At 29.0% G+C, this 24,685-nt stretch overlaps 1 protein-coding gene across 9 annotated transcripts in view; it reads right to left on the bottom strand.

Moving 5' to 3' along the window:
• The window catches only part of LOC145835169 (uncharacterized), an 89,894-nt gene that overhangs the window by 9,918 nt on the left and 55,291 nt on the right, over window positions 1-24,685 (bottom strand). For 7 of the 9 annotated variants that reach the window (XM_082942724.1, XM_082942723.1, XM_082942726.1 and 4 more), the window contains 5 exons: window positions 13,396-13,527; window positions 10,352-10,404; window positions 10,237-10,297; window positions 1,268-1,417; window positions 200-302 (listed from right to left, as the gene is read on the bottom strand). In XM_082942724.1, the coding sequence (XP_082798850.1) occupies window positions 200-302; window positions 1,268-1,417; window positions 10,237-10,297; window positions 10,352-10,404; window positions 13,396-13,527 (499 nt within the window). The remainder of the gene's footprint in view (window positions 1-199; window positions 303-1,267; window positions 1,418-10,236; window positions 10,298-10,351; window positions 10,405-13,395; window positions 13,528-24,685) is intronic. The other 2 variants (XM_082942731.1, XM_082942730.1) reach the window with 1 other exon arrangement.

Genomic DNA, 24,685 nt, shown 5'->3' with positions numbered 1-24,685 from the left:
AATATACGTTTTTTCATAAGAAGCATAATTATATAACTGTTTATAAATCTTTTTGGCAAATTGCAGTCAAGAAACATTATTTTAAATTTTTAAGCAAAATGTTTTAATATGCGTTTAGTTTTAAAATCCTAAATTTTTAAGTTCTAGGTTATTCAAATTAAATATTTTAAGTAATTTTATTGTATATATAAATACTAACTTAGATCTAACGTGCTTAAAAAACAGTTCGTCAACGTATTCAGGGTTTCCATGGTGAGGAAGATATGTAACATCAACATAAATTGGTTTAGCCATTTTAGTATCTGGAAAGTATATACGTTTTCTTAATGGCTTTTTAAAGTATAATTTATTACATATGTAAAAATTTAATGATAAATACTTTAAACTTAAAAAAAAAGTTAAAGTTGTAACAATATTTATTAAAATTTTTTATAATCCTGTCAGTAATTAAAATATATTGTTCACTAAGCAAGACAGCTGGTACGCTCGTTGCACGGCAAAAGACAATGCTGACGTCACTGATCAATACCGACTGATGAGTCGAAATAAGGACGAAACCAGTCTCAGCCAACCGAGGGCTTGTGGTCTTATTATCGAAATGGTATGATCAACCCTTTTGTTAAACTTGAGTTTGTCTTACGGCATACGAAAGTCCCGGCTTCTGCTCTGCAGACTTTGCTGATGTTTTTCTTGGTTGTATTTAATATGAGCGTACCATCTGACTTTCATAGTGGACAATGTATCAAACGTTGCACGGAAAAAGACAATGCTGACGTAACTGATCAATGCCAGCAAACGATTGCTTCATGTAATAGCATTATAAACCGTTTGTAGAATGATGACTGTAGGCTTTTCGGTTGTGACTTACTAATGAGTTCCAATAAGGACGAAACCGGTCTAAGTCTACCGAGGGATTGTAGTCTGATGATTAAATTAGCATGATCAACTCTTTTTTTAAACTTAAGCTTGTCTCACGGCATACGTAAGTCAAGGCTTTTGCTCTGCAGACTTTTGCCGATGTTTTTTTTAATCAAAATATATTAAGTTTGATAATGTTTAAAACAACATTAAATTAATTAAGTTCGTTCATTTTTTTTAAATGAATCTCGGTTATAGTTTACAACATATTTTTAAAAACTACGCATCAACTATATAAAGTTGAAGTTGTGTAATCATTTATTGAACGCTTAAACAGCTGAAACATTTAGTTATAAATACAAACTAAAATAATTTTTACACAACCTTTTTTCCAATTTATGCGACTAACCATTACTTCGTTTTTTATTACTTATTTCTTTGTTGTTATTGCTGTTCTTTATAAACGTCTTTAAATCAGCTGGCATCATTGGGTCTTCTGAGTTAGGCTCTAAAGTAAATTTCTCTTCTGGGTTGTCAGAATTAACTTCCAAAACTAAATCTGATATTATATAATAAATATATCTTATTTTTACATAATGTTCCGAAAAAAAAACAATACATTTTATTAAGAAAATGACTATATTTAGCTAAATAGTCAAAAATATTTGTACTATGCTAATATTTTGCTGTACTATTGTTAGTTTAAAAAAATTTAATTCCAAGGGGAGCTAAAAGAAATTGATAAATATGTCTTTCAAACTTTTAAAATGAGTAACTTGTATATAAACTTTTTTATAAAAATAAGTATCAAAACAAAGCTTAAAAAAAAAAAAGTTGAACATTAGTTTTATAATAGTAGAAAGTTTTGCCGTAAATATTTTTAATAATAATTTAATTCCTGTGATTACTTTGTTTTTTATAGAAAGTTGTTTTTTTAAAGTTAAAGACATTTATATCTAAAGGATGTAAATGTAATTATTTTAAAGTTAGTTGTTAATGTTACTTATACATAAATCATTGAGATGTCCGTCGTATTCTTAGAATCGGATGACAACAAAAGATCACCATCAAGTAAGTTTGAGACGTACTGGTCTCACCACTTAGTAATTTACCCTCAGCCAGAAGTTAGCTTAGCTAGCCTAGTCATGTTATAACCACTGACCGATGGCTCGGTCGTAGTTAGGTTAGGTAATTGCTTATTCTGGCTTTTCGCCTTAGTTTGTGACCGCGTCATGCGTTTTATGTCGTCCATCGATAAGCGTTTGGACGACATGAAATCTTAGTTGAATTATATATATAAATAATATTATAGAAACGTTCCAATGAAACGATCGATAACTTTAATGTATTGAGCTTACTAATGATCTAGTGTTTAGAAAACAACTTTAAGTGAATGGTGATTTTATGTACATTTAAAAACAAAACACGACAATGTGATAAAGTAACGTGATGAAGTTCTACCACAACTGACTCGAGGTTTTCTTTAGCTTAGTGACTGTACGCTGGTTACGATTTACAAAACTCGAGCGATTCTACTATCCTTTGCAGTACTTCTATTCCCTTTGCCCGATCCGTCAACAACAACCCGCACAACAACCCAAACATCCTTTTAACACACTAAGAAAAACTTATTTATTTTTTTTACTCTCTTCTCTACTTACTACGTCACGCGCAAAAGTCTTTCTGTAATTTTCCACTTAACTTATCTTTAACTCCTTCATTGTACTTCTAGAAACAAGTTGTAAACTACTACCTGTTATACTACCCTTCCTACCTTACTTAATTGATTTGTTTTTTTTTTCTTCTGAATGCTAAAATATTTGAAGTTTTTTCTCGTTCTAGCTTTTGAAACAAGTAGAAGCTACTACTTGTTATAATGTTCAAATAATAAGTGAAGAGGCAATCCAAAAGTCTCTTTTGTATAGTGAGTTGGTCCTTGGCAAAATGCCACCGCAGTCTTTCAACACTACTTTTAGAATCTTTGCAACCGATATCTAAAGAACTTGAATATAAGCACTGATGAGTTGGATGAGCTTGCAAATCACCGCGATTAATGGCGATCTACTATATACAAAATGCTGAGAAAAATTAGAAAGCAATACTTTTAGAAACCAAAACTGACAAAGATACAAAAATTAAGTTGATTTTTCTTTAAATATTATTATCGATTTATTTTATTTATTATTTGTTGCATCACTTTGTTTGCATTTGCTTTTACTGATCTACTAATTTAGATAAGCTAACAAATTATTCAATGATTATTAATAACTATTTGTAAAAAGTAGTACGTAAAAATCATTTTTTATTTCATATTTGCGTTTTTAGATTAAAGAACTTTTTTTTAACTTTTAAAAATTTGCAACTCAACGAGATTTATTTTTTTATAAGCCTAGCCCAGAAAAGGCTTTTCTGGCAAACCTGGCCAATCAACTAGAAAAGTTTCATACCTCTATATATGTACACAAAAAAAAAGTTAGTTTTTAAAAGTAATTAACACTTAAAGTTTAATTGTTTTTAAAACAAGTTAGACCTGGATTCAAATTTAAAAACCAAATTCGGATCTGGCCAGATCTCAATTTTAAAGTAGATGCGCTTCCGGGTGGATTCTAGTTTTTTTTCCCAGTAGGTAATTATTTAACTTAAACTTAAGTGTAAGCAAGTTTATCAGAAAATATCACCATTTAAAGTTAATTTAGAATATTTTTTGCATCTAGATTGACAACGTTTTATGGGTAATGAGCCTGATTAAAAAAAAAGATTCGTTGTCGCGAAATTTTGAAAAGCTATAGTAAAGAAGGAAATTTCAACTCATTAAAAAAAATTGTTTTGAATGATCATTTCATAAGAGCTATTTAACAATCTAAATAAAACTAAGATCATTTGCTTATTATAAAGTAGTTCAACTTTTGTTGTTTTACGCAGTTTATTTTTGAAGCTTAAAAATATCTTTTGGACGGGATCTGGACCGCTGGCCGTAGTCTGTTGACTTCTAGTTTTGAAAATTTTTTGTGTAGTTTTACGAAGATAATTTTACTGTCAACATATGGTAGAAAGCTCTTTATATATGTTTTTATTAATTATCCCCTAATAACTTTAAATTTCATTATTTTACTTAGTTTACGTAACAAAATATACACAAACATCATTTTGTTTTGAATACAATAAATTTGTAAGCAATAGGTTGATTTATTGGGTTAAACGTTTAAAAGCAGATATAATATTTAACGTTTAAAAAATAGTATGATTTCTTAGTACAAAATAAATTTGTGACGGAAAAGTGCTTACAAATTTCTATTTTAAGAGTGTATGTTTTTGATTATGTTTTGTTTTAAATCTGAATTAAGATATAGGCTACTTTTAAAGGTCGTTGAAACAATTTTTTGTAAAGTAGTGTTTATTTATGATATAATATTATTATATATATTATAATATTATATATTTATTATAAAATTTATATAGGTATCACATAAGAAAATTATAAGAAGTATATAAAAGGATAGTCCTTGACAATGACGTTAAACTGTTCTGGTTTGCGACTCGATAACCGAAAGGTTTTTTTTGTATACCAGGTCCTTGGACTAAAATTTTTTCGCGTAATCAATAAAAAATTCATCAAACCTCAATAGTAACCAAATCGTGTTTATAATACTTTATTTGATTACTTTGAGAATAAATTCAGTATAATTAGTCACAATTTCAAACACAAATATGCTATTTATAATCATAACTAAGTACTATTTTCATTGAATCATATTTATAACAGTTTATTTTAGTAATGTGTCAAAAAATAAAGTATAATTACTTACAACTACATTTTAGTTCTCCTTAGAGTCAAAATGTATCTCACTTAAGAATATGGAAACTTCCAGAAACTAGTATTTTTAAACCTTCTTGTTTGTTGATTATTGGTCAAGGATAAATGCAATTATGTTTATACTAAAACAGACTTCTTCTACATTTGTAACTGCAAAGCTTGAATTCAGACTTGACATTTTTCTATATTTTATTTTAGTTTATGTTCATTTTACTTAAACTATACTGTTGTAGAATCAAACTTCCTTTTTACAGCCTTTTACGATGACCTTAAAGCGACTTAGCATACTACAACTGTGTAACAATATTTTTTATAGTCTTGTTCTAAAGTATGGGCTTACCATTTATCTCAATGTTAACCCATATGAGTAATTGTTATTATGGTAGAATATTTTTAAATATTCTCATTTCTTACGTTTTTACTACATTTTCTGTCTGGTTTACACAATCTTTTAAGTACTGATCTACCAAATCCAAGATTTGCACTCGGATCTGGCCGAACCCAATGTTCAAAATGAGATTCGGATTCGGATCCGGCCGAATCCTAATTTCAAAATGAGATTCGGATTCGGTTAAGTCCGAAGTTTCGGATCTGGTAGACCACTTTTATTTTTTTGAATTTTACTTAATTATTTGTCAAAAGTTAAATGAAATGTAATACTAATAAATGATTTCATGCTTAAGTTGATAAAACAGTGTTTTTTCACACTTAAAACTATGATAAGTTATTTTTGTTAGACTATCAAGTAAAATTATGTTCATAGTTAAAGTGTTTAATATCAGCTTTTTGGATAACCGCTCTTAATAATTCATCATATGTTTTGTTTTGTTTATTTTGTTTTATATGTTTGCTCGTTCAAATATTTCGGTTCAAATAACATTTTGGCTTTTTTCTTCTACTTTCTTTTCTATTCTACGAGAGTATAAAAAAATGATAAACTTGGAGATAATTTAATTTATTTCATTTTAGTAAGGTTTTCCTCAGGTCACCTCAGTTCAGTGAAATTTTATCTGCATAGCTCAGGCCTTACCAGCATTTTTTTTTATAAACATCTCTCTTAAGGTTATCTTGAAAACTTATGACATATATTTCATGGATAAATTTATGGACTTTTTAGTAGGGAGGTCTAGTTTACAAAGACATTGTAATTATTCAAAGTATCTTTTGTTAGGTTAATATATTTTAAATCTCCATTTAGATGTTATTAGATATTTAATTGTGTCATAAATGAATTGTGAGAAGGATTGAAGAACTTATATATTTTATTTTACTTTTTTCTTAATTAAAAAAAAAATATTATGTTATTGTGTCTTTTTTGGAGAGCATATTAATTAAAATAAAAAATCTCAGTTATAATAAGGTTGTTTTTTTTAGATTTTTCACTTTAAGGTAAATTATTTATGCAAAGAAAAAATCCTACTAAAATATGTAACATTAATTAATTAATTTTCTATTTGAATAAGATTTATTTAAGCACTGACGAGGTCTTTGACCGAAACTTAGTTTGTAAAGTAAATTTTTGAAAGAATAAATGAATAAAATCTTTTAAAAAGAATAAATATATATGTAACATTAAAATAGATACTTCCTAACTTTTAGCTAAATACTTTTATGTTAATATTTTTATATATACATTAATTGATTATTTTAATTTTTGACACATATGTATAACTTCAAACTTTTTAATATTTTATTTTCAAAACAATGTTCTAAAGAAAAAAAAAACAATTAATAATAATATCTTTGTTAATTTTTTACAAATTTTTAATTCATTTGATGTTCTATTTTTCGGAGTGAAAGACTGTTATGAAAACAAAATATTAAATTAATTGAAGTTATATCATTTTCTTTAGCAATAAGTGGAGACCTTTTATTGTTATTTATCTTTAAATCATATGTTTCTTTAACCGCGGATTGGTTGAATGAAAATAATGAGTGCAAACATCGTGTTTGGTATTGCCGGGAAATGAAGGGTGAGCACACTAGCAAAAAAAAATTGTAATTACATTGAGGATACGCTTAGTAATTGGAATATTACCCTGGATCATGTTAACGTTTTTTTTTTTTGCGAGACAATGCAACAGAATGTTAAAAAGCACAAACAAAACAAAAAAGCCTTGCTACTTGTTCAAGATGTGGATACAAGATGGAACTCAACATATAATATGCTAAAGTGACTGAAAAAGCTAAAATCAGGTGTCCGGTACTATGTGGCTAACTATAAAAACGATCATGATTCGATTATTACAGCTAAAGAATGGCAACTGGTTAAACATATTATTGTACTACTCGAGTTTTTTTTATGTAACAAAGGAGTGTAGTAAAAACAATGCATTGCTCTCAAGCGTGATCCCGCATGCAAGATCACAAACGAAGTTTGTTAACAATAAAGAAAATTCAGAAGAACTATCAATTGTTCGCTAACTTTAGCCATAACTATAGAAGAGGCTTGCTAAAGAAAGTGCCAAACTAGGGGTGGGCAACGTTTTTAATCGGGCCGGATCCTGAAAATTTTTGCTTTTGGCAGGTCGGAGCATTTCAAATTAGTGATTTACCAGATCCAGTATCCGGATAATGCCTTTTTAAATCCGTATCAGGCCTGATCCTAATTTTAAAATATTATCTGGATCTGATTGGATACTAACTTTGATTAGACATCCGGGTATGGTCCGATTCTAACTTAAACAAAAGTGTCAGATTTAACCGGAATCTAATTTTATAGATACGGTTGATCACTATTCTGAATCCTTCTAGTTAAAAAAAAAATCTCAAACGTGACAACTTAGGATGTTTATGTAATGTCTACAAATAGAGTTGACATGGTAGTTGACAATAGTTGGTATGTAAAGTATCAGACAAAAAGATATTCCAACTAAGTTAGAACAGCACAAAATATAATAACAATATAGTTTTTTATCAGTTGACAATAATTTAAAAAGCCATTACAGTTTTGTTTTGTAAAAATATGATACAAAGTTCTTTAAATTTTCTGTAATATTGAACTTTTCAGGCCGGACACTTCTATCGCGGGCTGGTCATTTTCATCTACGGGCCGAATTCCATTGTAATTCAAAAATGGTCGGGAGCCGTACATTGCCCATCCCTATTCTATACAAATAACAACAACTTAAACATGAATGACAACAAATTATACTAGTCACAACAGCTGTTGATCCAAGATTTTGACTTTCACCTTTCCCTTCTTATTTAAAAATTAATGTCAAAAAGCAGCTAATATTTAATTTTAAAAATTGTATTTCTTTCGAGGCTGATCAAAGTGGTGATTGTCCTATATTGCCACCAGAGAAACCAGAAACACAACCCTCTGTAAATTTGATCTAAAGAAGCTTTCAACTTACTTTTATTTGTTTAAAATAGAATCAAACACAGCTGCACAGGAGTACGAGCAACAGGATTCTATTGATAAAGAAATTGAAGCAGAAATAAGGGCTTTTTCCTACAGAGAATTTGAATGCAGAAACTGAAGAGGATAAAGTCTTAAACTGGTAGAACTTGAACAAGACAAAATACCCACGTCCTGCCAGCTTTGCAAGGAAGTATCTTTTGTGTATTCTGAAAGATTATAAGGTAATTTGTACGAGGAAAATCGTAATTGATTGCTTCCAAATACCGGCGAAAAATTTTATTTCTCCACCTCAATTTAAAAAAAACAAGATTAGTCTTTTGTAGTATAAAAAAGATATCTTTTGCAATTGTAGTTCGTTTTATATTTTTAAACAGTTGCTAAGGTTAATTTATATTTCTTTTTCGTAATGGTAAAAATGTAATCCTAAGTGGAAATTAAAACTTTTTAATACAATTGTAATTCCTATACTTTTTTAGGCCTATACTAGGTATTATATTTCAATTTTATTACGGCTGCATACTATTTTCAATTGCACTTTGTTTTATAAGTATGAACACATGCAAAAGTGTATGTTCTAACTTGTTTATGGTCACAATAAAAACTAGCTCTCAAGTTAAACGTAAAATGTTTTAACTTTGTTTGTGTTTTGTTTTCTGCTTTAAACTTTCATTAAAATCGATGATTTATTTATTTTGCAAAACAAAAATACAAGTAAATTGTTAATGTTGCTTGTATGGATGTCAAAGTATTCAATCTAAGCAACAATTAAATTTCCTTGTTTTTTAAATATGAAAAATAATTCTCCTCCTACTTCACAAGTTCAAAGACAGTAAAATTATAACTGACAAAATGTTCAAGGGTGTCAAAACAAATGTAGTTTAAAAATGTATTTTATAAACACACACTTAAGCAGCTGTTAATCTATGAAGTACTTGTGAAATAGGCGTGTTATTGTTTTCATTTAAGAGACAATTAATTCGAGTTATTTTTTAATTAAATCTTACTAAAATTATTGTTTCCTGTCTAAAAAATTAGTACACACCAGTTTTGGACACCGGTTTATAAAAACGGTAAAATAAATGAGCAGTTTATTCGTATTAGAAATGAAACGTAACATTTGTTATAAAGTAAATACTTTTTATGTCTTCTTGACGTTAAAAAAGCTAGGGAAATGATACAAGTCACAATGTATCATTGAAGTAAACCTAGTGTAAGTAGTCGTTTCTATCGGTGTGAGAATACATTTTGGATCTGCAGCTACCGCCCGCTTTAAATGACTAGCTTAAATCATTAAGCTATTATTACGTCACATATTACTTATTATTAGGTGGAATATGATAAAAGAATTAAAAAATTCTCTATAAAAGAAAGATTGCAGTAAATTTAGTTTATTTGACATCTAGAGAGTTTTTAACAAAATAGGAGACTGAGTTTTGATAAACACCAGAGTTTATTACAACAACATTTCGAGTTTTTTATTCTCTCAGGTACAAACAATCTAGCACAATGAAAAAAGTAATAAAAATAGTTTGTATGTATGAGAAGCTATTTAATAAAAATGTAATTAAAAATGTACGACAAAATTTTTATAGTGGCAAAATAATAACCTTATACAAAAACATAAAAGAGTATAGTTCCTGCAGAGCTATTGGTAATTGTACTATAAGCGTTATGGAAAAGTTTATCGCACATGTTGGACGAAAACTAATCATAACTGTAAACATGAATTTCGTACAGGTAGATGTAAAAAAAGAATGTATTTTTTAGCTTGTCAATTGCAGGAAAAACCAGAGAGCAAAATATACTTTTGTGTTTACTATTTCGATTTAAAAATGAAACTCAGACTAGCAATAAACTTAATACATAGTAACAATGTGTCAAAGCTTGTAAATAAGACAAGCAATGCTGTGTTCTAGTCCTACACTCTTTAGAACTTTCTTTTGACCTTTTTTTACTTCTGAAATATCACATTTAACAATTTATGCAGTAGGAAACATGTAGAAAGATAACAAAAGTAGTATATTATTTAAGTTTTATAGAAATAAAACTTGCTACATACTGATCAATAAAAATAAAATAAAAATTCTAAAATTTGTAAACAACTAATAGTTCAATTTAAAATTTATATTTACTTCTTCCATGCATTTAAAAAACTATCTTAGCAAAAATTAATTTCTAATTTTCTAACTACAAAAACCTTCAACAAATTCGGTTTCGTCTTTTGTCATAATGCTTGTTGTATCTAACTCGCTCGTACTCTGTTAAATTTTTGTTTTTTTAGCAGCAAAATGATTTAAATAAACTGGTTTTACTTGTTCATCATGTAGTATGTTCGCTTCAAGTTCGTTCATATCTTGACAGTTATCTGTTGTAAGTAACTTCTTAGTTTAAATTTAATAAAGTAAAATTATTTTAATATAGTTTCCAAACTAAGTATTTTTTTGATAAGGACGTATAAAACAGCGTTGAAAACGGTCCTATTAAAGTTCAAATAATACGAATAGATGAAGATATACTTTTGTAACGACAAAAATTTTTTCACAAAATTTGCAAGCTACCTACCTCAATTTACTAAGCAAGTAATTAGAATCAAAACGATGCAATGCAACTTTTATCATGCAGTTTGTTATTTTTGGTAATTTAGTTGTAATGAAACCATTAATCTGGTTAATAGATCAGAGTTTAACAAAATTCAAAATGTTATTTAATACTTTGTTTAGAATGACTTTTCCGACATACATCTTAATTATGGCTGGGTCTCACTTTTGCACGAGGGGACACTTTTGCACGAGGTGACACTTTTGCACGAGGTGACACTTTTGCACGAGGGCACTTTTGCACGGCGTCAATTTTGTACGAAAGTACACTTTTGCACGGCGACTCTTATGCACGAGCGTCAATTTAGCACGATAGAACACTTTTGCACGGCGTCACTTTTGCACAGAGGGTCACTCTTGCATGAAGACAATTTTGCAAAGGTTGAAAAAAAATTTTTGCTCACACTATTACTCTTACCCCTCGGTCGGTAAATTTTTCATTTGTAATTTTTTTTCTTTTTAAACGTATTTTTTATAATTTCTTTTCATTTTATTTTAATTTTTATTAATAATATTTACTAGGTATATATATTTTTTTCTTTCAGTGTTACCCCTAACCCTTACCCTCAGTCGATAACTTTTTTTTTAAATTTTTGTTTTTTAATTAATTTATTCATTTTATTTTTCTAGTTTTTTATCTTTATATAATCTTGTAACTTTTCATAATTTGTTTTTACCATCACTGTTACCACTAACCCTTACCCTCGGTCGGTAATTTTTTTTTATTAATTAAACTTTTAAGTTTTTTGTTGTTTTTTCTTTTAAAATTTATTTTTGTTTTTACTTCATAATTTTTTTTCTCACGTGCGAAAATGTCCTATCGTGCAAAAATGACCCTTAGTGCAAAAGTAACCCTCCGTGCAAAAGTGATGCCGTGCAAAATTGTCCACTCGTATGAAAGTGACCCTGCGTGCAAAATTGACGCCGTGCAAAAGTGACCCTTCGTGCTAAAGTGTCTCCGTGCAAAAGTGATCCGTTTTCTTCAATTATACAAATGTATTTAAGTGTTAACAAGCGTAGAAATTATAAACGTGCCAATATAAGTATGTGTCAGAATCGCAAAGTGACACTTTCGCACGGCGTCACTCTAGCCCAGAGCGTCACTTTTGTAGCGAACGATACTTTAGCACGGTGTCACTTTAGCAAGGAGTGAAAATTTTGCATATACTTTAGCACAGAGTGTAAGTTATGCATCTAGCTTCACTCAAGCAAGATCAATACTTTTTGTTAAAAAAATTTAAAATAATTAAGTTTGTACAGAGTAAAATTTTTATAATTGAACTTAATGCAGTAACCATTCTACTGAGTTCGCACTTTAGGCACTTCAAAGTGTGAATTCAAGGGAAAGAATAACTACCTCGTATATACTATTAAAGAATTCAAAAAGTTTTATAATGAAAAGATTAAAGTATAGTAGCAAAGTATCTTCTTTAAAAATTTCAAATAAAAATGAACTGAAAATTCTTATATTATTAGATTAATATTTATTGTTTATTGTTGATGTCAGGCATCAAAACCTGAGCCACTTAAACCAGACAGACAAGAAATAAATAACATAAAATAATAATATACTCAGCAGTTCAACTATAAACTTATTTTTATCTTACTAACAAAAAGTTTAGGTTTGTTAAACAATAACTAGTAGTACATTTAAAACACGAAGGTTTAGTTTAAGCTTAAACTAGTAACACCTAAAAATCTTGTAAACCTTTAGATTAACAATTTACATAGTTTTCTTTTTATTTCTTGAAAGTTGTTGTAAACATGTTGTATAAGCATAATAAAATAGTCGTGCATGATGACGCCGTGCTATAATGACAATATATGCTAAAGTGACACTGTGTGCTAAATTGACGCAGTGTTACTCTGACCCGTTCCCTACCGAAATAATTATTTAAAATTGTGCAAAAAAGTTTAATTATTTTAATAGTTTACACATAGTTTGTTTTCAAAAAAAGGTAAGAATTTTATATTTTATAAAAAAGAAGCCTTTAAATATACTGAAAATAAATTTTAATTCATAGCACATCACAATCTTATTAGTGTTAATTTTTTTAAATGTCCTGTAAAGAGATCTGTTAATACTTAACACTTTCTAAAGTATTTCTACTTAAGTCAGGGGTCAAGCAGGTTGTCGTGGAGAAAATTTCGAAAATAAAAATATTTGCTGGCTGCAGTTGTGTGTAGCTACAACTTAAGCTTTTTTTATCTTTATAACAGAACACAGAATATCTAGTGTGAGTTTTAAATCAGGCGTCGATTCACCTAAGACCTTTTTTTTATTCTTTATTACGAATTCCATAATATATAGTGTAAAATTCAAAGAATTCTTATTTTGGCCAGATTTACATACTCGTGGGCTGGATCTTATTTATTATTAAAAAAATTCACGCAGGCCACTGTTTTCTGACCCCTGACTTAGGTGAAGATTGCTGTTGAAAAAGTACAATTCAATATAATCTGACATTGAACTTCTTCAATTATTCATGTAGTAAAATTAGGATTTATTAAGACCAATAAACCTTGTAGGCCAACATGTGTACATGGCTTATTACTAAACACTTTAAAACTAAAATTAAACTTAAAATAAAACAAAAGTAATATAGAGTAGTTAAAGTACTTTTTGTATGTAAAGAAGATTTAACTTCCATAATACAAGTTAAAATGTATTTAAAAGTCACAAACTTTTTTAGATAAACTTTTTTTTCTTAAGCTACAAGTAAAATTTTATACAAATACCCTGTTTAACTACTACTTACAATGTACGTTACTTGTGGGCAAGTAAGTGCTACATAGCATATTTTCATCAAATTTCAATATTGGTTGAATGTCAAAATCTAGCTTTCCGCTAGAATTTCCTATACTTGCATACATTGGTGAGTTTCTACCACCTGTAGTTTGGTAGTTTTAGAAAATTGCTTATAATTCATGATCTGAAATCACTGTTATAAATCAAAACTAACTTACAAGTTTTTGATTAATTTTGCTTTACATGTTTTTTTCGAAAGCATAAACTTAACTCTTATTGAAAATGTTTATTAATTGCATTAACTTGTAGCTGTTAGCTAAATCTAATTACTGTTTAAACTGGTATACTCACAACTCCCACCCTAATTTTTTTCTTTAATTTTACAATTTTTTTGTTTTTGTCTATTTTTTTTTTTTTTTTCACACTTAAAGTTTACCAAAAAGGTACGTAGTGTTCATGCACAAGGCAGTTTTCACGAATAATAGATACTAAAAAACAGAACAAACAAAATTGTTTATGTTAACAGGATTACTAATTAAAACAAAAGTGTTATTAAGCTTAGTACAAAAATAAATTCTTGACCGTAGTTTATTCATAACTTATAATAATTTTTTTTGGAAGTAAGTGTAAAGAACTTGAAAGTTTACTAATATACTAAATATTCGCAATGATATAAAAGTTTAAAAAGTTTTAAAAACTTAATATTTTGGAACATTTAATCACTAAAGACTAGTTAGCTATCGATCTAATTTTAAAGCAATATTATTAAAGATGTTTTAGTATATACAGTATGTTAATTTTGCTAACAAAAGCATTAAAATCAGTCATTCATTTGAAAACATTGCAGATGAAGATCTACTTGATGTGACTATAGGTCGCAAACTTGATAGTTTCCAGTTTTATGTATAAAATCTACAAAACACTATTTTTAAAGTTGAGCAAAGCTGTTAACGGGTAAGGAAAATAGCAAAGACAACCGTAGAAGAAAACTTTTAAACGCTAGCAGCACTAAGAAGCTTGTGCTTTAGTATATTAAAATATAACAATTCTACAACTCAATTTTACTAAATAGTTAAGTAGTGTTTCATATACGAAAAGAATGATCAGATAAAAAACAAATCAAGAAATTAAACTTCCTTTTATGACAATAACGCACGAATCTACCAACGTAGAAGCTCGAAGTGTAACAAAATGTATATTTTGTTGTTTTTAAATGACCGCCAGGGGGCGTTAGACGATTGTTTATCAAATCAACACACAATAAAACTTTAGCATTATTTGTTATTTCGCTCAGTTAAGCCATAAGACCGTGCGAGAAGCACACTTATTGATTATAAGAACTTTTTTATTATATTCATTTTATAAAATCTTGATGTTTGTTTGCATTATTATATTATATTGTGCTTAGTTTAACCATCGTTGTACAGGAAGCACGACATATATTAAGACTCTGTATTATTAGTAGTATTATTAGTAAGACCTATTTTGTATTTAAGATTTGTGACATTCAGGCACTTTAAGAACTTTATTAAGACATTTTGACTTGAAGAACTTGGTGTTTACTTGTTGTGTTTATATTCGCAGTTTTATTCTACTGATAGATTGGCTGCTTCATCATTTCTACTTCCTAATTTTCACATTAACATCACGTTTTCAATAAACTCACTTCATTAAAGAAATTATATATATTAAGTTTATTACATACTTATTAATTACTAAGTTAAACCTAATGAGTAAGGTAAATTCAGTAAAAACCTTAAGAGCTAAACGCGCTAAGCGTTTAGCACAAAAAAGGGGACTTCCCCCAATTAAAGGTAGTTCCTACCTCAGACCCTGGAGGACTAAAAATGGTGACCCTGTGTTTAATACGAGTTTGCAACCTTCTGATGCTGCTGAGGTAGATATACTAAGTTCTTTAAATTTAAGAAATGCAAATATTATCATGATGGCTGACCAAATACCACCACAACATATTCCTTCTAGAAAACCATCTCGTTACACAGAAACGCTAAAGTGTGCAACCAGTCAAAAAGACCACAACACCTTGCAACACAGAATGTTTCAAACGGAAAATTACAACATTGGTTATAACTCATACTCAAAATCAATTGATTGTGGAGACAGTAGACTTAAATGGCTGAAGTCATTTAAATTTGATATTGATGATTCAAAGGCACAATTTATTTATTTCGAAGAACGCCTAGTTGACCATGGCATCATTGAAAATGCTGAAAAATACTGGGTGATTCGTGAATTTTTGCCAAACAAAGACATGTCAGACTATAACTTGTGTACAGCGCCTAAAGATAGAAACTTTGGAAGTTTACGTAAATATCTCCTGGAAAAAGATGGAGTTTTGCCACATATTTTACTGCCAAAGAAAGAATTTAAGTCTGTTAGTGGGTACGACCTGAACACTGAAGTAAGTAGGTGTTTACTCGACTTGAAAAACGAAGAGGTATTGCAAAGAATTTTATACTTGCACCTATTACCAAACCATTTGAAAAAAAGGGTGTCCAGTAGCCTTTCACTAGGATTAGAAGATTTCAAAAGGTATGTGATGCACATTTGTGATATGGATTTTAGGCAAACAAGGGATGAAGGAAAAAATGTAAGCTATAGTTTTAACAGATTTAGTAAAGAACGATCTAAATCAAATTACTATGTTAACAACCAAAGAAATATTAGTCCAAATAATGAATACAACAGCATAATTGAAAATAACAACCATCCTATAAATACCTACACTCAAAACCAAAGCATTTCTGTACATAAAGATAATGACAAAATTTTAAAACACTGTTCGTCCGCTACAAGAAAAGCTCCTTTAGTTAGAACGATTAGAACGTTTAAAACAGCTAGACTTAAAAAAAAACAAGATCTAAAAAGACTTTAGAATCTGGAATTACTGGACGAGTGGTGTTGTTTAATGTACGCAAAGGCTACGGATTTATTCATCGTGACGATCAAAACACTGATATTTTTGTCCATCAAACTTCCATTACCAAAAACAACCCAAATAAATTATTAAGATCAGTCGCACAAGGCGAAGTTGTCCAGTTCGATATTGTTATGGGTAATAAGAACATGCCTGAGGCCTCAAACGTATCAGATCCGAACGGCAAACCTGTCCGAGGGTTCAAGTATGCCCCAAACAGATGGCCAAGCTATAGTCAGCAAAGGCCTCAACAAAACAATTATATAATTAATGGTTATTGTACACTAAGAAACCATCATCAGTATAGGAGGAGACCAAGCAACTACAGAAGAAGATACACATACGAGCATAATCCTAGAGTAACAAATAATTATTATGAAATGTACGAACAAAACTCCGGCTGCTACGAACCTTCTGAAAACAGTGAATCTGGATATGAATCAGATACCAACAATTTATTTTACCAAATACCAGAAAGTTTATGCAGAAAGTATAGATTCCAAACACTATTAGTCTCAAAAGCTTAAATATTGTAAATAATGTCTTTAATCAGGCAAGCAACTTTAAAATCTTTTTAAATCTATTATAAAATTTTTAGAAAAACAGGATAAAAATTTCGAAAAACACTCATTAGAACGTTTGACTGAATTTCATTTAAATCAATTAAACAATATTCTATATAAATTTAAACAAGTGATATAGCAGCAAATTTGTTGGTTGTGACACATGTTGTATTAAATAATTTTTCAAAGATTTATTTAAATTAATAACTTCTGTTGCTTTAAAGCTTTAGTCTTGTTTGAACAAAAAGCTTAAATAATTAAACTTGATAATTTAAATGTTTTTTGACATTAGTCAATTTAACTGTAAACTGTAAAATTTCTGTAGCTTAAAAATAAATTTACGCAACCTTTATAAGTTCAATGTGACTAAATGTAAAAAGCTTTCAAACAACAAATTCGAAATTGTTTATTATTTTGAGTAATCAGTTTTGAATATTTTAAGTATTTTATCTTAAAACAACCTTATTAAGTAAAACATAATCAAATTAAAATAAAATTAAGATATGTTAAATTGTTTTTTAATTTAATATATTTTTAAGATTCAATGTAGATTTTTTTGTTAAACATTTTAATTTTTTATGGTTATAAGTTTTATAATTTCTTGTGGTGAGAGGTTTTAAAGAATTTTTAATTTTGAATTATGTATGTATTTGATCAAGTTTATTTTTGAAAAGAACGTGAAAAAAACAGTATGTGAAGTCAGTTTTAAATTTTGTTGTAACTAAAAAGTTTATCATTGCTTAAAGTGCGAGTAATAATGGCAGCTGATAAAAAGTTTTCAAAAAGTTTTCCACTAAGATTTAAAAAAATTGCAACTCGGTTAGAAAAGTAAAACGGCTTGTTAAAATGTGTTTTAAGTGTAAGATAGGTCAAATTTTACGACCATAAATGAAAAGCTTTTTCAAGCTATTTAAAGAACCAAATTAAGTTCAATAGTGTGTTTTTCTTAAAAAAATACATCTTTTACCTAATTAAACTTTGGCCTTTTAATTTTTAAGTCAATTTTTACAGCTTTTAATAAAAAACATGTGTAAAATTATATTAATAACTAAATTAACTTGCTCTCTTAAACCAATATCTTTTGACCTATAAAACTTAAAATGATTTAATACAGTATTCAAACTTTGTTGCTATAACTTGCTTAAAATTGTTTCGTAAAGTGTTACTTTAAAAGTTTTTAAAGCTCATTGATTTTTCGCTTAGTAAACTGGGAAGACGTAAAAGTTTTACAGTTGACTAATCACGTATATTAAACTCGGGTAATTAAACTCTACTAGTAGCAAAATTATACGGAAAGCATGAAAAAATTTGCGATATATGAAAAAATAAAAGTTTTTTTATTGCAATAAGCATGGAGATTAAAATTATTTACTTTGCAACAAAGGGAATTGGAATTGCTTTCAAACATTGTTTTTAAAACTTGTTTTTTATTAATTCGTTTATTTTAAGCAATAACTTAAGAGGTTTACTGTATTATGTTCTAATAATTAATTTTATAACTTTATTTTTTTGACAATTAAAATTTTAATAACGTTGTTTTTGAGCAAAGCTGTTAACTATTAGAAATTAAAAATATATTAACACTTTTTTTTCCAAATTAACTCCAAACAGTTTTAAAATATTAAAAGCTAACCTTTTTATCGATATCGCTATTAATGTTCTTTTATTGCTTGCCTTGTGTATATATAAAAAGACTTTAGTATTTGATTTTTTGTAATTAAAAGTTGAGCAAGAAAAACTGTTTGATAAACATGATCATGTTATATATTAATCAAAAAAATTGATTAAAAATTTACAAACCGTCTCATAACGATGCTAGTAAGCAAAAAAGTTTATATACGCAAGGCGCAAATACTTGCTCTTGTGCACAGCCTAACGGAAAAAACACTAAAAACGTCATCAGATAGTTAAAGAGACGCAAAGCAATGTTTCTGAAGTATGAAGTCATTTGTAGCTGTTACACACCACAGCTGATGTTACAAACAGATCGAACCAAGCTGAAGAGAGGTATTCAACGGACAGACAGGCTTAGCGCCTAAAAGTGGTCAGATTGGAGAGGCAGGCAGAAAAAGCAGCAGCTGACGGCCGCCGATGGAGTTAAGACTTATAAAAAATTCTGAGAGACAGTATTATATACTTTTCACTATTGTATAAACACTTATAAGAACCATTTTGAACATAAAAAAGATACTGTCTAACGATTTTCAACAAAATCGGCGAAAGTCTGCAGAACAAGTCCGGACTTTCGTTTGCCGTGAGACAAGCTCAAATTTAACAAAAGGGTTGATCATGCCAATTCGATCATCAGACCACAAGTTTCGGTAGACTGAGACCGGTTTCGTCCTTATTAGGACTCATCAGTCAGTCACAACCGAAAAACTTGTAGTCGTCAATCTACAATCGGTTTATCATGCTTTCGCATGAAGCAACCATTTGCTGGCAATGATTAGTGACGTCAGCATTGTCTTTGCCGTGCAACGTTTAAAACATTGTCCACTAGGCAAGACATCTGGTACGCTCGTTTTAGTACAATAAACAAAATCGGCGAAAGTCTGCAGAACAAGTCCGGACTTTCGTTTGCCGTGAGACAAGCTCAAATTTAACAAAAGGGTTGATCATGCCATTGCAAACGAAAGTCCGGACTTGTTCTGCAGACTTTCGCCGATTTTGTTGATTGTACTAAAACGAGCGTACCAGATGTCTTGCCTAGTGGACAATGTTTTAAACGTTGCACGGCAAAGACAATGCTGACGTCACTAATCATTGCCAGCAAATGGTTGCTTCATGCGAAAGCATGATAAACCGATTGTAGATTGACGACTACAAGTTTTTCGGTTGTGACTGACTGATGAGTCCTAATAAGGACGAAACCGGTCTCAGTCTACCGAAACTTGTGGTCTGATGATCGAATTGGCATGATCAACCCTTTTGTTAAATTTGAGCTTGTCTAACGATTTTGTACATTTTGAAATTAATATTCAAAGTTTATGCATTTATGTTTATGAGAAACACTTAAAAATGTTGCAAGACCCCACCAAAAGACTTCAATCGAGGACTATAAGGTGGGGAAAATGTAACAAAATGTATATTTGTTGTTTTTAAATGACCACCAGGGGGCGTTAGACGATTGTTTATCAAATCAACACACAATAAAACTTTAGCATTATTTGTTATTTCGCTCACTTAAGCCATAAGACCGTGCGAGAGGCACACTAATTGATTATAAGAACTTTTTTGTTATTTTCATTTTATAAGATCTTGATGTTTGTTTGCATTATTATATTATATTGTGCTTAGTTTAACCATCGTTGTACAGGAAGCACGACATATATTAAGACTCTGTATTATTAGTAGTATTATTAGTAAGACCTATTTTGTATTTAAGATTTGTGACATTCAGGCACTTTAAGAACTTTATTAAGACATTTTGACTTGAAGAACTTGGTGTTTACTTGTTGTGTTTATATTCGCAGTTTTATTCTACTGATAGATTGGCTGCTTCATCATTTCTACTTCCTAATTTTCACATTAACATCACGTTTTCAATAAACTCACTTTATTAAAGAAATTATTTATATTAAGTTTATTACATACTTATTAATTACTAAGTTAAACCTAATGAGTAAGGTAAATTCAGTAAAAACCTTAAGAGCTAAACGCGCTAAGCGTTTAGCACAAAAAAGGGGTCTTCCCCCAATTAAAGGTAGTTCCTACCTCAGGCCCTGGAGGACTACAGAAGGAGTAGTTGCATCAGTTCTCGTGAGACTTAATGGCAAAGTCTTGAACTCAAGGAACGATATAAATATAGTTTTTGTTAAATTTTGAGGCCAGAGACGTGACTTTTGAAGAATACGAAACAGTTCACGTAGATGTTTGAAGACAAAGCAGTGAACTCTATAACGATATAAAACAGTTTTTGTTGACCTCGAGGCAGGAGATTTTACCTGAACTTTCATGTATGAAAATAGTTATATTATACGATAGTTATACTGATAGTAGTTCTTGCGGGACTGCGAGGTAGTAGATTTGATTTATATATCAAGATAAACTCACAATGCAATATACATAAGACATATACGTACAAAAAACTGTTTATTCAACCAATATGGACAGTAGTGACCTACCAGATCTACTATGCGTATCCGGCCAGATATTGCATTTTTCCACTACTATCTGGATCTAGCCGGATCCTACTTTCGGCATGTGTTGTTCAAAATTAGTTCGGTAACCAATTACGTAAAAATAACAACAGTCTTTTTATTATTGAAAAATATCGTTAAACGAAGAAACAACTACACTAAACTAAAAAAAATGTTCCATAAAAAGACACAAGTAAACTATCAAGCAAAAAAAAGTTCACAGTACCAGTATTTTTGATAATTATATTTGATGTATAGGTAGGTTTTCAAATACTTATTTGTGTTTTCTCGTTGCTATCAAACATAAATGTTTGATAACAAAATAGGTAAACTATTTCTTTGCTCTTTATTAGCATACCAAAGCATAGATATATCAGCAAAACATTGATTGATTCATAACAGTTTTGTTTCCTAACATGACAAATCAATAATTCTTATTATGTAGTGTTTTAGATTTTAATGATCTTATTTTAATCCTAAATCAATTAATACTAGTATACTTTTTAATGTTTAAAATAAGGTTAGGCAACTTAATTAGTCGCTGGACCCAATATCGAAGCGTTTGTACATAACAGGCGAGATTTATTCGACATAGATATTTTCGCGAGGGATTACTTTATAAGTAAGTTATACCCAGAGAAATATCTTCTAAAAGGATCCGAAAAATAACGAAGCTCTATTTTACACTAACATTTTATTAGAGCACATACTGTTTTAAGAACTATTTAAATTAAAAAACTATATAATGTACACATGAAAAAGCTATTTAACTTATAAAAATACTTTTGATAACATAATTAATTTAAAAAACATAAACTTAGTAATGATAATTTATCTTTTATAACTTGTAGGTAGTTATTTTTTATTGATTTGAAAGTGAGATCCGGTTCGGTCTTTTCCTCATTAATATCTGATTCCGGCCGGATCTTAATTTTAAAAGATTTTTAATCACTAAAAAATTTTCGAACAGCTTTTTTCCCATTCATAACTTATTTAAAATATATAACAAAACACATTTCATTTTTTTCCTTAAATTTATTTGAGATCTTTCGTAGTAAGTCTTATCAAAACTTATATTTTACTAAATTATACTGAATTGAAATTGAAATAAGAACATACTGTAGTTTAAAGTTTTAAAATATAAAATGACGTAATAATCGAATGCAAAAACTAACTAAATGCTTATACTGTAAAACTTTGTTGTATGTAATAATAAAACTCGTTAGATTAAAATAAAACTAAAATAAACCAGTGAAAAAATTGAAAATAAAACTACACTTTAAACACATTAAAACGTTTTCAGACATAATGATTAGAAAGCTCAAAATTGTCTATAAGATTCTTTCTCTAAGCAGAACTTCAAAATGAAATTATAGGTAGAAATATTTTTTTAATTAATTTAATTGCTAGTAAATTGGTTTGCAGAACAATAAATATCATCCATCCAAAAAATATATAAAATCAAAATTTCGATTTTCTTGTATCTACTTTAATTTTTATACTTACGGCCTTTTCACCACATTTTAAAGTTCGATTTCTTTAGCGTATTTTATAAGGAAAACTATTAAACATAAATTATATTATTTTATTTAGCATGGACTCATATCACCTTCTAAAAATTAGAATATCTTGGACAAATACAAAAGGACATACGATCAAGCATTGAAGTATGGTGAATTTAAATACAATACATTGTAAACAGCCTTGAATCAGATATCGTTTTACTGGGAACGGGTTAAATATGCACGGACACTTTTTTGCACAAAGGGATATATTTGCATGAAGATACTTTTGCATGAAGAGTCACTTTTGCACGAGGGGTCACTTTTGCACGGAGGGTGACTGTTGCACGAAAGTAGAAATTAAATAAAAAATTAAATTAAAAAAACAAAAAGATAAACTATAAAAAAAACAAAAAAGGTAAAAAACAAAATACCGACCGAGGGTAAGGGTTAGGGAAAAAGTGATGGTAAAAAAAAACAACAAAAAATAAATAAAAAATTAAAATAAAATTACTGACTGAGGGTAAGAGTTAAGGGTAACAGTGATAGAAAAAAAAAGTTATTATTATTAATAAAAAAAACAATATATAACAATATAAAAGTAATTATAAAAAAACAAAAAAAACAACTAACTGAGGGTTAGGGGTAATAGTGATTGTAAAAACAAATTAATGATTAATTAAGTTAATAAGAAAAAAATAATTAAAAGAATTTTCAACTCGCGCAAAAGTGACCGATCGTGCAAAATTGACGCCGTGCAAAAATATCCCTTCGTGTAAAAGGTGACCATTTGTGCAAAAGTAAATTCGTGCATGTTTGACCCTTCTTGCAAAAGTGTCTCTTCGTGCATTTTAGACTCCTACCGCGTTTTACTACACACAAGCAGAGTCTACGGAACTATGACATACAGATAACATGCGCGCTAAAGGAGAGGGTATTGTTTTAGCTTTTGATATACAATCAATACCAACATTAACTGTACTTTTAGATCCCGTTTGAATGGGTGCACGACTATTCAAATTCCGACAATTCAAATTCCGACAATTCAAATTCTTAAAAAAAAATTGAAAGGGCCACAACTAAAAAAGTAATGTATATTTGTCAAATATAAAAAGTACATATGTAAGTCCTATTAATATCTTCAAGCAATTTTTTTCTTTTTGCAAAACATTGAATACTTTTTGGTATATGGTTTAAATAAAGTAAAAAACATAGTTATTTTTAGTAGTTTTAAAATATCTTAAAAAGTATTTAAGATTTTGCAAAAAATAAAAAGTGGCTTGTAGATATTAATAAGGTCTACATAAGCATTTTTTATTTTTCTCAAATTTCAATTATTTTTTGAGATATAGTCTTCTAATTATTTTTTTAAGAATTTGAGTTGTCGGAATTTGAATTGTCCGAATTTGAATTGTCATGTAACCCGTTTGAATGTAGAAACGCATAAATAATTGAAGATATACTTAATTTAATGGTATCTTGCATCGAAAAAAGAAGAAGAAAAGTTTCACAAACTATTATTCAAACTATATAAAAAATAATTTTAGTGCAAAATATAATCGTTAGTAAACACTTGAAATTAAAGTGTACATACAAGAAAAGGCGAGTTTAAAAGAGTACCTCATGATCAAGACAAACAATACAAGGTAGAGCTTAAATATGATATAAGTAAAATAAAAACGAACAAAGCGAAGCGAATAAACAAAGTTGTTGTGCTAGACCAGGGGTCGGCAATCTGCGGCCAGCAAAGAAAAATATTAGGTCTGCGATATACTTTTCAGCTAAAAACATACTAATGGGTGGGCAATGCACGGCCCGCGGGCCGGGTCCGCCGTTTTTGATTTAATTGAAGTTTTTAACAATTCAATAAAATCCGGCCCGACATGATCAATATTACAAAATTTGTTCTAGTAAATTTGGTATTAATAATGTGATACTTCAGCCCAGGGTTGCCAAAAACAGATAATTTCAAATACTTGATAAAATATTTGTATGTTCAAGCTTAAGTATTTACACTCTAGTAATTTTTAGTAAACAAATTGTTGTATTTATAAAAAAAGTATTTATTCGGTCCAGGGTTATAAAAGATATAGAATTATAAATACTTAATAAACACTTAAAATGAAGCAATTGATGCTTATAAATTATAATAATGCTT

The sequence above is a fragment of the Thalia democratica genome, chromosome 4 (genome assembly GCF_965202585.1).
Source record: "Thalia democratica chromosome 4, ktThaDemo2.hap1.1, whole genome shotgun sequence".
NCBI lineage: Eukaryota > Metazoa > Chordata > Thaliacea > Salpida > Salpidae > Thalia > Thalia democratica.
This window is presented reverse-complemented; position numbering and strand designations above follow the sequence as displayed.